The sequence below is a fragment of the Centropristis striata genome, chromosome 22, assembly GCF_030273125.1.
Source record: "Centropristis striata isolate RG_2023a ecotype Rhode Island chromosome 22, C.striata_1.0, whole genome shotgun sequence".
Classification (NCBI taxonomy): Eukaryota; Metazoa; Chordata; class Actinopteri; order Perciformes; family Serranidae; genus Centropristis; species Centropristis striata.
The window spans coordinates 6001074-6022841 of record NC_081538.1 but is presented as its reverse complement, the minus strand read 5'-3'; the positions used below and the strand labels follow the sequence as shown (position 1 = coordinate 6022841).

The window sequence follows — 21768 nt, the reverse complement described above, 5'->3', positions numbered from 1 at the left end:
GTGACCTGCCTCTTGACGGCTGTAGTTTCCCGTTACAACTCAAGCCAAAGAGGGCGGTGCTGAGTGGAAAAGTGATCTTGTCGGCAAGGCAACTCCTGTCTCCTGAAGCCCTTTATTACTATATTTACCTATCACCAGGTGTTATTATTCAAAAATTAGTGGGTTGCATTTAGAAATATTTGAACAATCCAAACAGCAGGCCCTGTAATGGTCACCAAAGGTGCTACCAGCAGAATGTAGCTTACTTTAAACAAGTATTTAGGCAGCAGAATGGTCTACAGCTTAATAGTGTCACTTAAAACAGCATTTTTATGTTTTGCCAGGTCAAGTTGGAGCTAGTTTTCAAAGAATTGTTTGACATTTTGGCTCTGATATTTACTAGCTTAGCATAAAGACTGAAGGCAGGAGGAAGCAGCTAGCCTAGCTCTGTCAAAATCAGCCTGTCAGCACCTCTAAAGTTAATCATTGACACATTATTACATCTCTTTTGTTTAGCTGTTTCATCAGTAAAGATAAAACAAAGTTGGTCTTTTGGTGATATTTAACAAAGAGAGTAGCATCTTAAAAATAATAGTGATCTTATCTTGCTAGTTAAGCTAATGTTAGCAAACTCTTTAATGGAAAAACAATATAGGCCTACCCTAATTCCCAAATTTTTTAACTATTCCTTGAGCTACTTTGCATTATGGTATTTTAAATTCAAAATCATGTCTTAAACTCTTTATTTATCTATTTATTTAGCCTCTGTCAACAAATGTCAACCAACCCTACAACTGTTAAAACATTTAGTTGGGTTTAAAAGAAGCTTAACTTATATTAAACTCTGAAATACATAAAAGTAACAGTAGTTTCTTGAGTTAATGTACTTAGTTATATTCTATGAGTGAAAAGTACAGTTAATCAATTAGCTAATTAAACTAGCTAATGCTTTGTGGAAAACTGTAGTACTATATATATAGGCCTACTATATTTTATATTACAAGTGGTATATTTAACGCACTTAACGTTAATTAGCGTGTGCTACCTTATTTTCATTTAAATCACATTTTAAACAGCTTTTTAAAATTATTTTTTATTAATTAATTATTTATTATTTGTTTTACATGTATTATTATTATTATTATTATTATTATTATTATTATTATTATCATTATTATTATTATTATTTTATTTTATTTTTTTACAGCTGTTTAAATGTAGATGAGTTTAAAAGTAGCCTACGTTACATTGATTTTAAATCCATAAAAGTAATTCGGCTATAGAGTAAATGTACTTAGTTACATTCAACACCAGAGAAAAGTAGCTTCAGTGAACCGATACCAGGCAGCAGCGACACCTGACACCTCAGGTGCGTCGCCTGTGGCCCCGCCCTCCCCGGTGTCAGGACCCACCTCAGTGATCAGAGGGACAACAAAGCAGGACTGCACATTAATCCAGGAACAGCAGCCACGGAGATAAATGAGGCGACAGACCTAGACTGTGGATTTGGATTTGCGCACGATGGAGGAGGTGTTTTTTAAATCGGCGTTACCTGCGCAGGACTCGTTCGTGCTGGATGACAGCAGTCTGGCTCTGCCGGCCGAGCTGACTCCGAGATCCTCGACAAAAGTGAATTCAAACGACCGGAGTCTCCGTGTTCACCAGCAGGTTCAGCTCACTCTGGCACGGAAGGCGAGGAAGTCTGTGTCAAATGGTAATGTAGTGTTGACGTTTTCTTCTATGGCTGTGATTGTAATGTATGACTCAATACAACTTTACACAGGTATCCACAACAGTGTGTGTAATTACAGAGGGTAGTGTACAGGGTACATTCTCATCCCTCCCACTATTCATAGTCACAACAAATACTAATTACATTAAATTATATCTAATGTTGACCTTTTGTTTTGTAAGTACTGTAGATGATTAAACCATGCCATTAAGCAATAGTCTCCAACAATTATTGTTAGTGATCACTTTGAATGAAGGTTTCATGGCTGTTTATTTCTTACTGTTAAAGCTTATATCCTTCATGTAAAGTAATGTTTAAAATATGCCATTGAAAATATTCTGCTAGTCTATATAATGTCAGAAAACAGTAAAAAAAAAAAAAGTCCATCCCAGATTCTCAAAGTCCAAGTTGACATCTTTAAATGTCTTGTTTATCAGTTCAAACTCCAAAGAAAAATGATTTAAAACATTAAAAAGTAGGAGATCAACATATTTGAGAGGCTGAAAACAACAGTATCTGCCATTTTTGCATGAAAATCTACTCAATCGATTATCAGTGGCCTTCTCTATGCTGGCAGTGTTCTCACTGTAAAAGTCTAAATACAGGCATTTTCATGACTGGAATGCACGCTACATAGTATTCTGCCCGTCCAACAGGTTTCTGTAGTTTCATTCATCTGCCTAAAGGGAGACGGATATGACAGCTGACAGAGTGTGAATTTGATATCTCTCCCACTGGCCTGCTTTCCACAGGGTTATGTCCTTATTTATTATACATTGGTTGGCTAAATAAAGATGTGGATGGGTCGGCGATGTGAATTCAGTCAGCCATCAACCAAAAATAATGTTATTTTCAGGGCAGCACTGATTTTGTTCTATAAAAGATCAGTCTGACATTGCTTATCAGTAGCCGTGATTTATGTATTTACCATGTTGGCCTACAGGTCAGAATTTTTTTTTGCCGAGGGTGAAATCTGATGCTTATGTTCTCAAATAAACCTCATAATAACGGAGAAAAGGGAAACCAAAAGCCAAAAAAAGAAAGTGCAAAAATTTAGTTAGCAAATGATTCAGTGTCAAAGTAGGTGCAGATTAATTTTATAGACCAATCAATTAGTTGACTAATTGTTTCTCTACGTAATAATATGTGTTACACTTATTTTATGTTACCTTTGTATTGTGGTTCTTGTGTTATTTGGCATCCTGTAGTACTGGAATTATATGTGGATTATTATTTTACTTCTCATTTTCAAATTAAGCATCTTTGAGGATTTTTAAAATCGCTACATACATTTTATCAATTATTTATTATCATTATTATTATTATTATTATTATTATGTCCATTATGTTAATGAATGACATATCTAAATAATAGACAAGATTAAAAGTATGTTTTTGATCTGTTTTCTGTGCTTCTCCCTCTGCCTTCCTCTTGTTAATCCCTCTTGAATGCAAATGAACACCTTTGGTTAGTTTACTAGCGCTCACAGCCGTGTTTACTGTACTTTGGTAGCTCAGACCTGCAGGGTAAGAGTCGTCCCCCTGATCTGAGGAAGTGTTAGTGTTGCCATGTTTAGGTAATTACAGTGTGAAACTGTACACTCTAACAAAACCTCTTCAACTTGTTTCAGGCAGTGTCCATTTACTGAAAAACACTGGAAGGAGCTTTGATGCGACGGATGGACTTTTACCAAACATGAAGGTAAGTGACTCTGTTACCTCTCTCTCTGCCACACACACACACACACACACACATACTGGTTTTCATAAATCGACTCCAGTTATAATCATCACTTGTGGGGACCATCCTTTCTAGAGGCTGTAGAGAGCTGGAAAAAAATGAGTAAACTTGCCATAGCTTAGTTAGCCTATACACGCCTTCAAACCTCTGAAATTATGAAGTGATGTTTTTATCAGGCTTTATGGGGACATCCGGAAAAACAAGTAAACATGCTTTCAGGGTACATCATTTACATGAATTAGCATATTTCACACAGATTATTTGGTGACTAATGGGGACCTACTTTTACACAAAACAATGAAAATTAGATACTTTTCTAAGAAGCCAATTCTATCATTGTGGAATTTGCAAAAATACTAAAACTTCAATTCAAACCTTGAAGCAATCACACACACACACACACACACACACACACACACACACACACAATTGACAATCTTTATATGTCACCTAAAGGTAAAAAAAAAAAAAAGAAATCTTTAGTCCTTTTTTACGCTGATAAAATGGCTCTGATCCACTTTTCACATCCTCTTATTGCCATTAATTCCTGAATGCAGGACTTGTTGTCCTCTCTTTTGTACCCATCCATTATAAAAGAACTGCAGGGAAATATTGTACTCTGTAATTTGAATGTAGTCAAATGTTCTGCTGCTGCTTTATATTCAGAACCTTCAAGCCTATCACATGAATCACTGCGCCCTTACATTTAGCTTGAGATAGATTATCTATAGATAGATCATAGATTAAATATGACTTTTTAACACTGTTAGCTCAAGGTGTATGGTGTATAGACTGACTAAATGGAATAAATTAAGTTTGAATTTCTTTTGCCAACTGGTTAGTGGTAGAATAAAAGGATATTTTATTATTTTATTAAGTATTAAGTTGTATTTTTGACTTATTGTCAGTTTCAGAGCTCCATGTAGATATGCAATAAGAACATCTGGCCATACTGTGAATTAAAAAAAAGTGTTTATGGCAAATTAGCCACAGAAAAAAACAAGACATAATATATTATACTGTAAGGAAAATGGATGGATGGATGGATGTAATGAAACACTAGAGAAAATCTAATTCTCTGTGAGAAAAAAAAGAGAACATTTTACAGAATATGGCAACCCCTTATTGATAATTTCAAATTTATTACATCTGGGAAAATTAGAGTGGTCATTTAGACTTGGATGTCAGGGAAAGCACCTAAGGAAGAGAGTTTTAAATTTTTAATTATTATTTTTGTTCGTTTACTCATTTATAGAGTGATATTTACATTCTCAATATTAATTGTTGTTGAATATTGATACTTATACTACCTTATCATGTTTTTGAAATGTGAAACTTTTTTCAATATGCTCTTGATACATGAAAGCCAATGGACTACGACAAATAATATAAAAGTGGTCGAATAAGAAACTAATAAAGGTAATATTTTTGACACAATGTAAATGATACATAAATGTGTACCAGGACCAGGTCTTTTAGTATTCATGTTGTCCTAAGTACTGTACATATATGGGTGTAGATGCTGAAGTTGTGTTGTGTTACATCGTACTTTTTTTTTTCTTTTTTTTAAAAGCCAATAAATACAGTTTAAAACAATGTATTAAACTGCAGATTGTGTTTCCTTTTCACAGGTAAATGGATTCGGCCTCACTAACCATTCATATTCAACCAGCCATGTGCGGAGACCCTCCAGGAGGGTGGAAGTGTCTCCACCACCGAGCCCAGAGTTACCTCGAAGTCGCTTCAATTATAACACCCTGCGTTATGGGACGTACACCCACCCAGGACCCTTTCAGTCACACAGGGCGGGCCCTCTGCTGGACCACTCGCTCGATTTGGATTCATTTGGACGCTACGCCTTCTCAGACGCACCCCGCTTCACACGCCCGCTTGCATCCACATCTGCACACGGGACGTCCCGGCAGAGGTCGTTCAAACAGACAGCAGGATCGCAGCCTGTGTTTGCAAATGCAGCGTTTAAGCAAAGCGGTGAATACGGCTCTCGCTGGAACCGCGACCAAACTATTGTCAGGCAGGAGAGAGCCTCTATGCAGTCACAAAGTGCTGATGTGATGCTTGGTGCTAACCAGCCTGATGAGGGCTTGTCCTGGTTGGCGCGGGTCAGGAGGGAGGGTCAGGGGCTACGCAGACTGAACTCATACCCGCCCTCGGTCACCAGCATGGAGGTGGACATGGGGCAGATGGAAGTAGAACTCCCCATTCAGGCGGTACAAGCACAGACCGTCATGGCGCTGTAAGATCGTGTGTTTGTGAACATTTCAGAATTTTATATATTCTTGCATCGTGTGGATCAGCTCATGAACCGAATCTAGATATTTCTATATTTATACAGTACAGGCCAAAAGTTTGGACACACCCATCTCATTCAATGCGTTTTTCTTTATTTTCATGACTATTTACATTGTAGATTCTCACTGAGGGCATCAAAACTATGAATAAACACATATGGAATTATGTACTTGACAAAAAAAGTGTGAAATAACTGAAAACATGTCCTGTATTTTAGATTCCTCAAAGTAGCCACCCTTTGCTTACTAGAATATAAGACATGTTTTCAGTTATTTCACACTTTTTTGTTAAGTACATAATTCCACATGTGTTCATTAATAGTTTGGATGAATTTACAATGTCAATAGTCATGAAAATAATGAAAAACATTGAATGAGAAGGTGTGTCCAAACTTTTGGCCTGTACTGTATCTAGAGATATTTTGGGATCTTTTTTCATTCATGGCTATGAATTTTCACACAGGATGCCAGAAAACAAGCCTCCAGAGATGACGTTAGAGAGGGCCGTGAACCTGTTGTCCCAGGAAAATGAGGAAACGCTAATCAGTGCAGCCACCTACATACAGAATCAATGTTTTAAGAGTGCCGAGGCTAAAAAGATGGTATGTTTTAACACACATTGTATGGGATCATTTTACAGAGTTTGCTACACACGACTTTGCTTCCCAGATGAGACATTTTTCAGATTTTTTTCGAGTTGTATTTGCATTATTGCACCCCTGGGCTTCTTTTGTACAGTTCAAATGTTCCAATTTCACATCTAGCCATTGTTCCAGTAACAGCCTTTCATTTCCTGATCTGGTTTGGCTTTGAGAGAGGAATCCAAAGAGATATAACATAATGTTTGTTGGCACAGGTAAAGTCATGCCCTTGTCTTCCAAGTTTTCATTTGGTAGCTCCTCACCAATATTAAGAATGGCTTTTTTTGAGCAAAGATGCAGATTTTTATGAGCTATGAAGTGCAAACTCGCACCCCAACAGACCAGATCGTGAGGCGAGATGTGGAGGGTTAAAGTCCCGACCACAAAGTTATCGTTAAAGCCTTTAATGAGGTGAAGCTTACCACAACTCAGCCCTTGAGATGCTTGTAGTTGGTTTTCCTTCCACATTTCAACAGTCCTGAGCCAAGTTTTGTCTTGATTTATAGCATTAAATCTATAGCAGTCTCAAGTGTTTTGGTGTGAGTTTTCTAGAATATAATGCAAACTAGATGCCACTCAGCTTGTGGTACTCCAAAGCGCCAAAAAGCTACATTTAAAAAACTAAACAGCTATGTCTCTTTTCAGAAATCATGACCCAGTTAGTCAAGATAATTTACAGATCTTGTTGTGAGCAGAACTATTTTTCTTCTATCGAACTAAACCTGCCAACCAAATCACCTCACAGGAGGAAGTGTGCATACACTGGTGGATGAGACCCTCATGCTTGTGAAAGCATGAGATGTAAACAACAATTTTGTATTTTGTGAAACTTTGAGCACCACAAGCAAATTGTCTTTGTATTCAAGTGAAGGCAGACATCTCTACAGAGAATATCGAAAAACTCGACAGCTCACTCCAAAATTATCTAGATTGAAAAATAGCACTAAAAATAAGATTCTAAGGTGAACTGTTCCTTTAAGTATTTCTGTCTCCCAACCCAGCACCACAATGGGGTTGTTGATTTAGTCTGGTAAGATTTAGCAAGAACAATAAACTAGTTTATCTAATTTGGTTATGGCTTTAAAAGTGATATCAGCCCTTTCATTTAGGTAAATGATAATCGAATAACCCTTTCTGAATGTCAACACTCACGTAGATTCTGAAGAATCTGTTAATCAATAATCAACTCTTGTTTTTAGATGTACTACCTCAGTGGGATTAGAAAGCTCCTGCAGCTCCTGGACAACGACGACGAGGAGGTGCAGTGTGCCGTCGCTGGGGCTCTGCGTAACGTTGTTTACCAGAGCAGCGAGAACAAGATGGAGGTGAAGGAAAATGACGGCCTGGCTACCGTTTTGCACACACTGAAGAGCAGCCGTGACGTAGAAACCATACGGCAACTTACTGGTCGGTTTTCTTTGATTTCATCCATGTTTGCTGCACACAAATCCATGCAAACTCCCTGTCTTTGCCAATAATAAAATATTCCCGTCTCACTCCCAGGTCTGTTGTGGAACCTTTCCTCTCATGACCTTTTGAAGGAGCGTCTCTCCAAAGAAGCCTTGTCAGTCCTCACCCACTCGGTTCTGGTTCCCAGTTCCGGCATCTCTGAAGGCGAGAACCCAAAAGACGAGCTGCTCGCCGATGCTGATGCTTTCCACAATGCTACCGGCTGCCTGAGGTAGGCTCCTTTGTTAGCTTTGAAACTAAATACTCAGTGTGGTTTTGCAGTGTAGATTAATAGATTAACGTAAACAGACACCACAACCAGAGTCAGATATTCAAACTAAATACAGCAGCAATTTCATGCACTTTGCTAGAAATCATTAGAAATCATCAATTACTTTGTGTGCTGAATACTGCACCAATTTGATCACCAGCTCCAATGAAATCATACTTTCTGATCATGTGTGAAGAAACTTCTGTAGTGAGTTAAAAGTTTACGACAGTGAAAAAAGAAGCATGGTTGAGCCTGTCTGGTCACAGTGCAGCATAAGGGATTCATTTTATGATATCGCAAAGGGCAAGTGTTAACAGATGGCCGAGCTACAGTAATATACAGTATCAGTCTCTGTCAAGCTGAGTTATGAGTAAACAGTCTCTCAGCATGGTGTAAGCTGTCATCATCTTTCATCTGAATCCTGCTGTAATAAGAGGCAGGAAACGCTGACTGTATTTCTGTGGAAAGAACTATTAATCTTTTCGATTTATGGTGAATCTTGTTGGCAAAAACCCAGCAGAAGAAGAAATGTAAAGGAGAAAACAAACAACAAGACAGCTACTTGATGATTGGTTAAGGAAAACTCCAGTTTATGTTCTTGACGAGACTAAGGCTATGTTCACACTGCAGGCTTTGATGCTCAATTCAGATATTTTGCTCAGATCCAATTTTTTCGTTTGGCTCTTTATTACTGCATTATTTTTTAAATGTAGACTATATCAGACTGCAGTGTGAAGTGGTCACGGCCCCGAACTGACCCACATGTGCAGAAGAACAACATTTTAAACTTTGTTATAGGAATGCCGTGTCTCCTTTAAGAGGTGGTGTGTGTGTGTGTGTGTGTGTGTGTGGAGTGGGTGGACGAGCGAGAGAGAGAAAGCAGGTGATATGCAGCAGGAGACGAGTGGAGTAAGGAGTAAAAGTGGTCACTTAAGCAGTAAATGTGCAGTGCAAGTCACAGTTATAAACTTATTAAGGCAATCGAGTATGCAGCATCTCAAGACCATGTTGAGCTCCCATGTATTGCTTTCTGTTGTTAAATGTGAAGGGGGTTAACCCTCGAGGAAAACAAATCTCCCCTGGGCTTAGAGTGTTGCCCTGCTAGAGTGAGAGTGCGACATAAGCGTTCAGACTGAGGACGCATTGGAAAACCTTAGATATGTATCCAATTTAGGACCACATATGAAACTTGCCTGGATCCGATTTGAAAAAATTCGGATTTGTGCTGTTCAGAAATCGGATCTGAGTCACATATGAGCAAATAAAATCAGATTTTGGTCACATTTGCCTGCAGTCTGAACGTAGCTTTAGACCCTGTTTACACTTGGTTTTAAAATGCGTCTTGGGTTATTGGATCACAAGTTGTCATCACTAAATACGAGCGCAAACAGGGTTAAAATGCACTGTAATCGGATCAGTCAAACCACTTGCTAAGTTGGTCTGGAACCGGTTTGACCACATATATTTTGTAGTGTAAACGGCCATGTGTCCCGATGCGTCCTTGACAAGGAAGTAACATAAAATACAAATGATACAAATACAAATGATTTTGTCCCATTAGCGACTCAATTTGTTGTTATCTGACGTAATAAATGTGCGTGGGGCAATTTACCGTAGCAGAAGTGGTGTAGGTAGTAACAAAATCTGAACACAACTGGTCAGCTGAACCATATGAGCTCATATGACATGAACAGCTGAAGTAGATGGGAATGTCGTTAGTTTTCCAAAGAAATTGTTGTTCAGATTTTTCATTCAAAATCACAACTTGCTGAGTCATTATGATGCATGCAGATAGCATGGCTAAAACTAGCTAGGTTTACTTATATATAAGGAGGCAGTCAAAAATATACAATAATGTTATATATTTAAAGAAATGGTGAAGAACTATGGTGGTCAAAACATATTGGCTTTTTTTTTTTTTTTTTTTTTTTTTTAGCTATAGAGCTTTATTTAATGTTTTTTCTTCATTGATTTTTTTTTTTTTTTTTTTTTTCCCTGTTTTAGTTTTTCTGTCTAACATACAGAGTAGAGCCCGACTGATATGGGATTTTTGAGACTGATGCTGATTTTAGAGGGGGAAATTCATCGATAACCCATATGGTGGCAAATATATACATTTTTTGAGCTGGAATAAAAATAGACCCTTTTTATGTGGATTGAGGTAGGTAACCAGAGAGCTACTTTGTCAAACTAAAACTTTAATTAAAATTAAATGATATTTGGCATTGTTATGTTATTATACATTGTCAGCCACTTCTGTAAATATAACTGAGAGAATAAAGAATAAATAGGAATATAATAAATAGCTAAATAAACATAATTACTGTTCAGTTTCAGTCAATTCTGATCTATTTTAAAAAAGTAGTTAACACAATTTTTAAATCATGCCAAACAACATTTTCTGCATTATATACTGTGTAGAGAAAAAAAATCAAAACAGCACATATCTGACAGTATATACACTGATACTGATATGCCTTTGATAGGCCAATATTGGCCGATAATATCTGTCAGGCTCTAACACAGAGCAACAACTCATCTCCGTTTCCTAGTTTCATATATTCATGGGTGCTGCAGATCTAACCTTTGTGCTCATTAAACCTGTTAGTTGCTTGTGATTTTGGCAGTTTCTTCCTCATGAGCCTCAAATGATCAGTTCAGTGGCTACTAACTACACCGTCACATGAAAACTGATACTGCTCTCTAATCAAGCCTAAATAGATAAGTAATTCCCATCCTATTTTTATACAATGTATCAACCATAATAAAATTGTGTTAGACCACAACAGATAAATGATGGTTTAAGATGATGTATCCTACTGTTGACTTAGTTGTGAAGACACATAAAATCTCTCTGTTTACAAAACAGGAGATATCAGACGCACAGCTCCCCTGGCAACCATAGCGGGTCAAATGAGTGAAAGACTGAATTATTCATCGTGCTCTCTCTTCTCTTCTCTTCTCTTCTCTTCTCTCCGCTCTGCTGCACTGAAATCACTCGGTCCTCGCTGGCCCAATGTTATCAAGTTCTCCTAATCATGTTCTCAAACCTTTTGAGCTCCCCGTGGATGAGAGAAATGAAGAGTCCCTTTCTGATTTATATTTCAGCACCGCACAAAGGACCTGTTGTGTGGAGTCAGAATGTTAATTGTTGGATTACATAAAAATGTTTTGTTATTTGACATGATTGCTGCTGGCTTTGGAAAGGCCTGAGATCCAAAATAGTGCTTCCATTGACTTGATGTCAAAGGAAGAAGAGCCAAGAGACTCACTAAAACTGTGAATACCAGGCATTGGCCTCAATATTTAGGTATTTAAAAAGATTCTTAAAAACCTCAATATTGGCTCCACTTTTTATGGTCCCTTACAGCAGTGGCTCTTAACCATTTTGAGTCACGACCCCCAATTTACACATGCATGTTGTCTGTGACCCCCGCTCACTCAACAGAATTTCACGCGCACAGTTCAGATAAAAAGAAGACACAAAATGAATCAAAAAATACATAAAATTAGGCAAAAAAAGTACTCAAATTGACCACAAAATGACCACAAAAATACACAAATTGACCAAAAAAGACACAAAATGACCAAAAAAAGACACAAAATGACCCAAAAAAGAAACAAAATGACGCAAAAAAGACACAAAATGACCCAAAAAAGAAACAAAATGACCAAAAAAGACACAAAATGACCAAAAGAAGACACAAAATTATCAAAAAAGACACAAAATTACAAAAAAGACACAAATTGACCACAAAATGATAAAAAAAAAAAAAAAGACACAAAATTATTTAAAAAAAGGACACAAAATGACCAAAAAAAGACACAAAATTACCAAAAAAGACATTAAATGACCAAGGACTAAAACACATTAACACATGAACACTTTAACACAGTGGAGACAGAGCTGACTTCCAAAATGATTTGGCGACCCCCAGAAATCATCTCACGACCCCAATTAGGGTCGGGACCTGTTGTTGACAGAAAGGGGACTTGTGTCTCACTACAACGTGGGAATCCTGTGTCATCAACATTGCTTATTTTTCTAATCTGCACACAGAAATGTCATGTTACCTTGATTGTTTTGACTGTTTTCTTTTGTTTTGCCAGGAATCTGAGCTCTTCTGGTCCAGATGGCAGGAAAGCAATGAGGGAGTGTGAGAATTTTATCGACTCTCTGGTCTACTACATCCGGGGAGCCGTGGCTGACTATAAGACGGATGACAAGGTGAAAAGGAGATGATAGACTTCCAGAGAAAATGATTATCTTCACAGTCTGTTTCACAAGGAACTAATCAGCAGTTTGATTTATCGTGCAGCTTGTTACGGGTTGTGCAGGAGTTTCTATATGAATGAATGCAGACATGTACAGAAAAAAAACAAGAAAACATACATATTATTAAAATCTTTCAAAAGCTTGTTTAAAAATAAAAATGTTTTTGTTATTTATTGGGCAAATAACAAACTGAATGCACCTTTTTATACCCAGATTAGAGCCGGCTCACTGGGCTTCTCAGAGAAGTCAGAAATTAATCAAGCAGAACATTCAACCACTAAAACTAATTTTTCTGTTTGAATGCAAGAAAATAACTATAATGTGACACCTTAAACAAGAAGTAATAATGTGCTTTACTATTTTTACAGTTTTTTTGTAAAATAGTAAATATGTAAATTCATGGATAACAATAATAATTATATTCTAGCATTAAAAATATCATTTTGGTTTAAGAGCTTCTACATACTGTTGTATCAACCATTACAGAAATAAAAAATGATTTTGGTAATTACTAATGCTGTTAATTTAGGACAGCTGTGGCACAAACCGGTTGTCTAATACATTTGTTAAGCACTCTATATATATTTTGTAATATTTTATTGTGCATGTCAAGTAATTCACATAATCTTTTTTTTTAAATTGCAAAATAAAAAAGGAAAAAACTATAACAAGCAGGTCAAGGACAGGAGTTCATTTTAGTAGAAAAATGGAGTGAGAGAAATTGTTATAATAATTAATTAAAAATAATTAAATAAAGATTCACATAATGTAGACTCCTGGGTCTCACTTATGTCAAAGCAAAACTCACTGATTTTATATTCAGGCTTCAGTATGTTGTATCTTATCTATAACAGCTTGCTGCACTATATTTAATTTGATATTTATCTATATTTCTGCTCTGAAGTCCACAGAGAACTGCGTTTGCATCTTGCACAACCTGTCCTATCAGATCGAGGCAGAGCTTCCTCAGAAGTACACCATAGATCTCCGAGAATCTCGACAAAACTTGGCTCCCAAGCAGAAGGCTGTCGGCTGCTTCGCTTATCGCAGCGCCAAGATCACAGAGGTAATCCCCTCGGACAGTAATCCACGTTGACAATACAAAGGACGACGTCTGGGGTTTAATGTTTGAGAGCAATATTCTGCGAAAACTTGCTGCATTGCTGCAGGTTTAATCACCCGTGAAACGTCTTCTACGAAAGCCATCATAAATATCTTTCTCTTATATTATGTGTGAGGAGAGTAACATCAAAGCAAATGAAACATTTTACATTCCTGCTTTTTGCATCTGTGCCAGCAGCAAAACGCCCTGCGGTTATGAATATATGCTTCATTAAAGTTGTTTTAATGACAACATATCAAAAAACTAATTGTAATATGAAAGGAGTTTACACAGTCGAACACCCATAGAGAATGATCACCAACTCTGCAGTTAACCTTTAGCTGTCTTTCCATTATTATGTAAGCTGTAGTTTTAATGTTTCCTTTTTGAATTTATTCTGATTTAATGGAAAACTCACAAGCCCTTGCATTCCCATTAGACTGCTTAAACAATCATCTGCATTGCAGCTACTCAGTGACTGCATTGGACAGTTTGATATCTTTATAATGATGTGAATTTACAGTGTGATGATGCTGCATAATGGCATGCATGCTCTCTGCCAGTCTTCCCCAGTTAAGCAGACTTAAGATAGGAGCAAGAAAAACAAAACAAGACAAAAATAAATAAGGGTGTCCGTCATTATTATTCAGTTGCATAATAGCTGCCTCTTGCTGTCAATATGAACTCAGTGAACCCACGGATATAAAATTGACTGCAGCTCATAAACTGTTTTTCTTTCCTCCCCAGGATCTGGAGCGACAGTGCCCCCTGCTGGAGGAGAAGGCCAACCCCCGGGGCATAGAGTGGTTGTGGAGCGCCATCACCATCCGGATGTACCTGTCGCTGATGGCCCGCAGTGTGCGTCACTACACACAGGAAGCTGCTGTCGGAGCCCTGCAGAACATCACAGCCGGGAACGGAGCGGTGAGATAAGATGGGACATATTTACACATGATACACACTGTGTTTGTGTTTTTTTGAGGTTTTTTTTTCCAAACTTCTCTTTATTGGGTTTTTTTCTTTCGTTCACATACAAAAATAAAGAATGTACATGTTCATTTATGCTTCAAATCAACACGAAAGAACAGAATGATAGTAGAAAAATAAAAGCAATTAAAAAAACACAAAAACAAAACAAAAAAAACCAAGGTGGAGTCAAATCAAATATCAAAACAAAAATAAGGTTTACAAATAAAATAGATTTAAATATTAATAATACAACTTGGAGGATGTTTGTGTTTTATTTACATGGTCTGTGGAGTTAATTTCATTCTCACTGATGAAAGTTGAAGTGATGTTACAAAGCAAGTGGGGACATTCTGGATGTTGTGGATATTAACTTTTAGACTGATAATAATCTAAAATGGAAGAAAAAACAAGGAAATCTTTATTATTAATATTAATTATAATTATTATTATTTTTATTATTATTATTTTAAAGCTTTTAACAGTTCAGATCCTTAGTAATACAAAACAAAGAAAACATAAGAGCACTACTTTCTCATTACAAGTAATCTTAGTTATTTCTAATTAATAAATAAATAAATAAATAAAAAATTTCATCAGGTATTTTTGTTGATTGATCAATAACTTGAGCCAATAACTTGACAAATAAATTCAGCATATATTTTATTTAGGTGCACAGGTTTCAACAGCTACTGAATCACAAGAAATAGAATCTTAGTTGGAAAAACTGATATAATAAACTGTTTTACTGTTAAATTGAGAATGTAAACAAACATATAACAACATCATATAGTCAATAGTTTTTATTATGTATTGAGACCTGTAAATAATTTTTTTTTAATTGTAAAATAAAAAAGGAAAAAACTATAACAAGCAGGTCATGGACAGGAGTTCATTTTAGTAGACAAATGGAGTGAGAGAAATTGTTATAATAATTAATTAAAAATAATTAAATAAAGATTTAAAGTATATAATAATAATTATTATTATTATTATTATTATAAAGGTAATTTCAGTAGAAAAACAGAGTGAGAATTTTTGTTTAATTATAAAATAAAAATACAAAACACATATATCTTTAGAAATATATACATATCATATATATTTATATATATCGGCCAGTAGGGTCAGTCCAACAGGTTCGTCCTGGTTATAGTTTCCTTTTGATTGATGACATTTGAACTTTTAAAGAAAGGTTTAAGGTAACAGCATATATGACACATATTTGATTCATTTCCTGTGGCCTGGCAGGTGACTGAAGCCATCGCCTTCACTATCGTTCAGCGGGAAAATGGCCTCCAGCACATCAAGAAGATGTTAGAGGAGGGGGAGAGTAATGTGAAGAGGACGGCCGTTTCTCTAATAAGAAACCTGTCACGCTACCAGGAGCTGCACCCTGACATTGGTAACTGTTTCTATTAAAACCTTAAGATATTATTATTCTTCCCCAAACTGCATCTTTTAATTTCTCACACTTTATGTGCCTCTTGCTCCTGAAGTGAAGCAGGTGTTGCCGGAGGTGTTGTGGATGCTCCCTCACGACGACACCGGCACCGACCTGCCCACCGAGGTGACGGCTACTCTGTGTTACACCCTGATTAACCTGAGTCAGAGCGACGTGCAGAACGTCCGAGCCATCGTCAACCACGGAGCGCTCCCAAAGATCATCAACATCAGCAGCAAGGACAACGGGTCAGTCTGATCACCTACTCTTCTGGGAAACTGACCCCCAAAATCCACCGGGCCCGTCATCATCAAATCAAATCAAATCAAACTTTATTTATATAGCTCTTTTCATACATAGAAATGTAACACAAAGTGCTTTACAAAAAAATAAGAATTAAAAACAGACAATAAAATGACAAAACCCACCCCTCCCTCCCCCACATACACATCTGTATGTACACACACACGCACATAGACAGGCACGCACACAAACACACACTCACTCAGACTCACACACAGCACATATTGAATGACAGTGTAGAGACATGGCAAGGCACCGAGGATCCAGATGAGGAAAAAGCAACCTGTGGGAGCCTCCACACTGAGAGGTGGCAGAGCCCACAGTCATAGAGGATGCCGTCACAGAGACCACCAGGACCAGGGTAGACCGGGGCGGACTCCACACATGGTGCAGAGCCGCCTAGTCCCCCGGGCCCAGGGAGTCTCCAAGACCACATCCCCACGGGCAGACCCAACACACCCCCCAGTGTGGAGACCCCCATGAGGGAACGCTGGAGCTAAAAATTAAAAGACTAAGAGACAACAGGACAGGATAAGAACTAAAAGACTAAAAGACAACAGGTTCTGGTAAAAACTTAAATACAACGGGAAAGAAAATAGAAACGATGTGATGAGCATCTAAATAAGTAAATAGATAAATAGGTGAATAAATAAAATAAAAATAGTAAAATAATCAGTTAAAAGCGAGTAATACGCGGCCATTTTAGTCAATGTATCAACCTGTCAGACGTGTCCCGGACGCCTCAGGGACTCGGCCATGCGTGAATTACGTGTCTGTTCTATTTTTGACGCTTGACACGAGTAGCGCAGATCATTCTGGCACGGCGAATCCGGTCGTTTTTCAAAATAAAACACCATGAGCAGACTCCAGGTCTTATTTCACGTTGCTAGATCAACATTACAGCTAAATGCTATTGTTAACTAAAACACAGACACCATGCTTTCATTCACTTAGCTTATAACTGTAATTTAGGCAGTATGAAGAAGTACCCAGGCTATAGCATAAAAGGTCTGAAACAACAATAAACACAAGTTAAATCACACAAAAAACACAAAAGGCATTTAACTTTGAAGCCTACTAGCGCAAACTAGAGCAAATATCGACGAAAACGATCAAATCAATAAGTAAACACTCCCGGTGGGTGTTGACGGCGTGTGGAGGATCAACCAAATATGGGAGACCCACGCAACGGGCCCAGTGGATTTTTTGTTTGATTATCAGCACAGAGAATAACTGTAACTTTCCATTTCCTAGTTTTGGACCAACCAGAGCAGGTCAGGCAGCAAGCCTCCTCCTGCACATCATGTGGAAGCACAGTGACCTCCATGGCGCCTACAGGAAGGTGAGTTCATACGTTATCCATGCTACTCATTACACTGAAACACATGCTTTCCTACAGGATTACCACCCTGTAGTAATCATCATGTCTGATTTCTTCTGCACACACTGAGCACAGCTGGAAACATCTTTTTAGACACCGCTCTCAGCGGGGAGCCATCCTGTCTGCATGTATTCTTGCAGCCTCTTTGATCTTCATCTTTTTGCTCTTCATTGGCTGTGAGGCCCACAGTAGAAGCTTTACTAAACATTTTCAGTTCTTACAAGTGTCAGGGCACAGATACTAGCGGTTAAGTTATTTGTGTCAGGTGAAGGGAATTTAATTAGCTTCTTTACATCTTTATGGAGATAGTACAGCTACAACAGGGGGATGAATTTAACAAATAGAGCTCACCACGAAGCTTCCCCAGTTGATTAGCTACACCAAGACAATTATTGTTGCATTATTATATTGTAAAATTTGCAAAAGATGCATCATCTTATTAAATATGTGCTTATTTACATACATTTTCAGAACAGAAATCTGAACATTGGATAAAGCCAGGTTCAAAGGTTTTTACAGAGGGAATTGATCTTTGCTTGTGTTATATGAACTCTCAAATGTACGTCGCTTTGGATTAGAGAGTCTGCTAAATGAAACTCTAACATTGTAACAAAAAATCCACATTTAGGAATAAAATCTTTTTGAAATCAGGCTCTGAATAATACATGAACAAACCCCTCTTTAAAAGCCTTCATAATGCAGATAGAGATTAAACTAGAGACTTTGGTGAATGTATTATTTGAATGGAGATTTGAGACACTCTCGACACATGTTGAGAAAACTTCTTCTTTTGAGTAGTATCATAAATAATTAGTTAATTTGTTCATAGTGTACAGTTACTAATGTGGTTATTCAGACAGATCAATCAGTCGTCTGTTATTAAGGCCTGTAAGTGTCTTTCCTGATATTACCACTAGGGGGCACCAAAGTAACAAAAATTCAAAACATTAGTTTCAAGAACTTCCTGCACTGCAACCTGACACACACACACACACACACACACACACACACACACACACACACCATTCACTAGTTATTAATAAACCTTGCCATTATGCTTTTGCCTTCACCGTTTCAGTAGTAAAACCAAGGGTGCACACTTGGTGGTCCTGTTTACATTTATGCATACATGTTTATGATGTGATTTATGATGTTTTATTAATTTATTGTGGCATATAACTTATTCAAGGGAAGGAAATGTTTATGAAAATGTGGAAATGTTGTGTTGAATGCATATTTGGCCTTAGAAAGCTGTCGATGCTTTATAGGGGGAGAAATTGCTGTAATTATATTTCTCTTATATAGACATTAAGCCTAGTGGGCGGGGCTATGGATTTAAAAGGGGCTATCTTGGCCCAGTGAAGTCAATCTTGACTTGGTTACACTCAAAGTAACAGTTATTTTTCCAGTTGAAGGTATTGAGGAACTTTATTTTGTCATTTTGTATTTAATGAATCCTTTTTTATTACAGTGTGGGTACAGAAAAACTGATTTCATTAACACAAGGACAACAAAGGCTGTGAACTCTGGAAGAGACTGAGCCAAAGATCTATAAATACCAAGCTGCACCTGTTAACAACAACAATCACTTGATGCACTGTTCCTCCTGTAATGCACCACCTGTGTGTTTTTCAATGCTGCAGACAGAATATTGTGAATTATGCCTACATTTCCCTTAAAGGTCCCATTTAATAACTTTTTGTTAGTGCTATTGTTAGTGTTAGTTACTGCAACTTAAGGACAAGCAGGCCATAGTGATAATATGACAAAGAAAAAGAGCATAATGGTATATTAAAAATAATATAATACACAGAACAATAAACCAGCTTACACAAGAATCACATCACACAACTAAAAAAACTAACAGATAAGTGTGAAACTTTTTTCTTAAACAACTGAATGTCTTTCAAGCATAAATGCTGAGTTAATTATAAAGTATTTCTCTATGTTTGTGTAGTTTTTTACTGTAGCGGCAGCTCCACTGTTTTGTGTGTTTTGTTTATTTTAGCACTTCAGGCGACGTAGTAATTAAAGAACCACAATGAAAATATTCACACTTAAAAAGAAGTCAAATTAACAGCATTAATTTTGACAAACCAACAAACTGTTATATATATAAATATATGTATGTAAAATGTATTTTTAAATAGATCCTACTGTAACACACAACAACAACAAGCTGATTTATTGCTGTCTGACTAGAATTGAAATGAATTGAATCAAGTGTTTTGAATGAAAAACATATTGTGTGTTCTGTTTCATTTTTCTGGCACTATGTACCCTATTTTTGTAACTTCTTTCCCAAAGATTGACGCCCAAAAACGTCTCGAACACAGCAAATGAAAATAAAAAAAGAATGTACGGACAGGGGACAGGGTCCCTGCAGATACAGACAACACAACATGCATGATTTTTCAGAAGGATCACTTTTGTAAGAATGTATTAATTGTTTTAACCCACTAGGACCAGATACAACGTTTGCGTTTATATACCTTTAAGACCGTTAAAGGTGTATGCGTGCTTCTACCTTTAAGACCAACGCGATTTCTGAGTGTTTTGAATGATCTTGTCTTTTTTAAGATACTTAATCTAAGAAATGCAATGCAGTTCCCTTAAATACAGAGTAGGAAGCTAAGTGGGAAAAAGCAAAACAAAGAAAAAATCTGTGTGGAGGCACGGAATAATTTTTTTCTTTGTTTTGTTTTTTTGCTTGACAGGCGAGGGGAGAAATATTTGATCATTCTTCCTATTTTTTTATTATGTTGTGTTTTTTTTTTTTAAAGTTAATGAATTTTAGGACAAAGGATATTCTATACAACTAAAGCTCAGGATTTAAGCTTTTAAATGGTTTTTATTTCACGTCTCTAGCTGCTACAGAGGCTGAAAAATAAATAATTTAGGAAACACTGACATTCTATGGACTTTTTCAGAAACCCCTCTTTTTTGGGAGGTTGTTTTAAAACAATTCTTGGTTTTTAGAGGGTGTTTTTTGAAATCAGACTTGGATCTTGATTGGTTAAGGAAAATCCTGCATACTGTACCTTTTAAGAACACCAAATTACAATAGCTATAACAAAAAGAAGTAGGAGGTGTTAGATTATTATGTGTGCTTATGTGTTTTCTCCTAATAAATCACTACTAACTTTAGATTGAGTATGGAAAAAAAAGGTCAATAGTTATATCATGACAAATTACTGTTTTGCAAAGTCTAATAACATACTGTAAATATCATCTTTATGCTACAGGTACAGTCAATGTGTGAGAAAAGGTCGACTCATTCATCAAAAACTAGCTAAGACCTGCAGAAAATCAATACATATACAAGTTAAAACATAATTTCTGACCTTTTACCGTCTATGGACAAGATTAAAACCAAGTTAAACGATCAATGTGTGAGCTGAGGTTCATGAGAGTGGATTAAATCCTCTGATGTTTGGTTGGTACATTCACCCGTCAGGCCTCTGGGTGACTTTGAGGCCCTGGAGCGTGTTAACCTTGCGGGGAACCTGGCAGGACGAGCTGCACTGCGGTACAGCTGAAGGGGGGAGGAGGGGGGGGGCTGGGTGACAGTCAACATCACCCCTCCCTGACACGGCTCTTAAGGCCAAGGCTGTGGGGAATACAATGATACAGTGAGTGCACTAAGACTGGGAATGTGACATGAAACGAGCAGGTCGAGAAGTCGCAGCTCACAGAAAACGAACAGATCTCAGCCACAGAGCCTCGGAGGTCTCGCTCAGACACTTTTTATTTAAAAAAAGGGAAATTCCTCCAGGGATCCACTTTGTCTAATGAAGCCAATCCCAACTGGGAAATCTACAAAGACCTCACTGGATTTCAGGCGGTGGTTGAATTTCCTAAATCAAATTAATGAAGCAAGCAATTACAGCTTTGTATCAGTGATTCTCCCAGAGCTGCAGCCTGCACCTGCAACGACACAGGACATAATGTAGCATGACGCGGCACAAAATTGGTTTTGAGCACCGATATGAAACTATGAAACCAGTTTATTAGGCAGTTAAAATGAGCCCTACTTACATAAAATATATATATAGATATAGATATATTTGGAATGTATAAAACAATCTATGTGGGCCCATTCTGCATAATGAGTACAAGACCTATTTGTGCATCTATTATAAGACAGAAAATGCTAATTTATTCACAAAGGTGA

At 37.2% G+C, this 21768-nt stretch overlaps 1 protein-coding gene across 1 annotated transcript; it reads left to right on the top strand.

Annotated features, from left to right (window-relative positions):
* Window positions 1-1428: 1428 nt before the first annotated feature.
* On the top strand, window positions 1429-19984 carry pkp2 (plakophilin 2). Its single transcript, XM_059325795.1, has 13 exons — window positions 1429-1693; window positions 3343-3413; window positions 5084-5706; window positions 6225-6363; window positions 7602-7809; window positions 7906-8083; window positions 12233-12350; window positions 13303-13464; window positions 14248-14424; window positions 15718-15871; window positions 15966-16158; window positions 17468-17555; window positions 19066-19984. The coding sequence occupies exons 1-13, from the start codon at window positions 1501-1503 to the stop codon at window positions 19132-19134; spliced, it is 2373 nt and encodes a 790-aa protein (XP_059181778.1). The 5' UTR covers window positions 1429-1500; the 3' UTR covers window positions 19135-19984.
* Window positions 19985-21768: the final 1784 nt, after the last annotated feature.

Excerpts from the sequence above, each read along its gene's own strand:
- pkp2 (XM_059325795.1), top strand. The coding sequence starts at position 1,501 with ATGGAGGAGGTGTTTTTTAAATCGGCGTTACCTGCGCAGGACTCGTTC. Across the intron at positions 7,810-7,905 it reads AACCATACGGCAACTTACTG|GTCTGTTGTGGAACCTTTCC; the intron begins GTCGGTTTTCTT and ends TCTCACTCCCAG. Across the intron at positions 14,425-15,717 it reads TCACAGCCGGGAACGGAGCG|GTGACTGAAGCCATCGCCTT; the intron begins GTGAGATAAGAT and ends GTGGCCTGGCAG.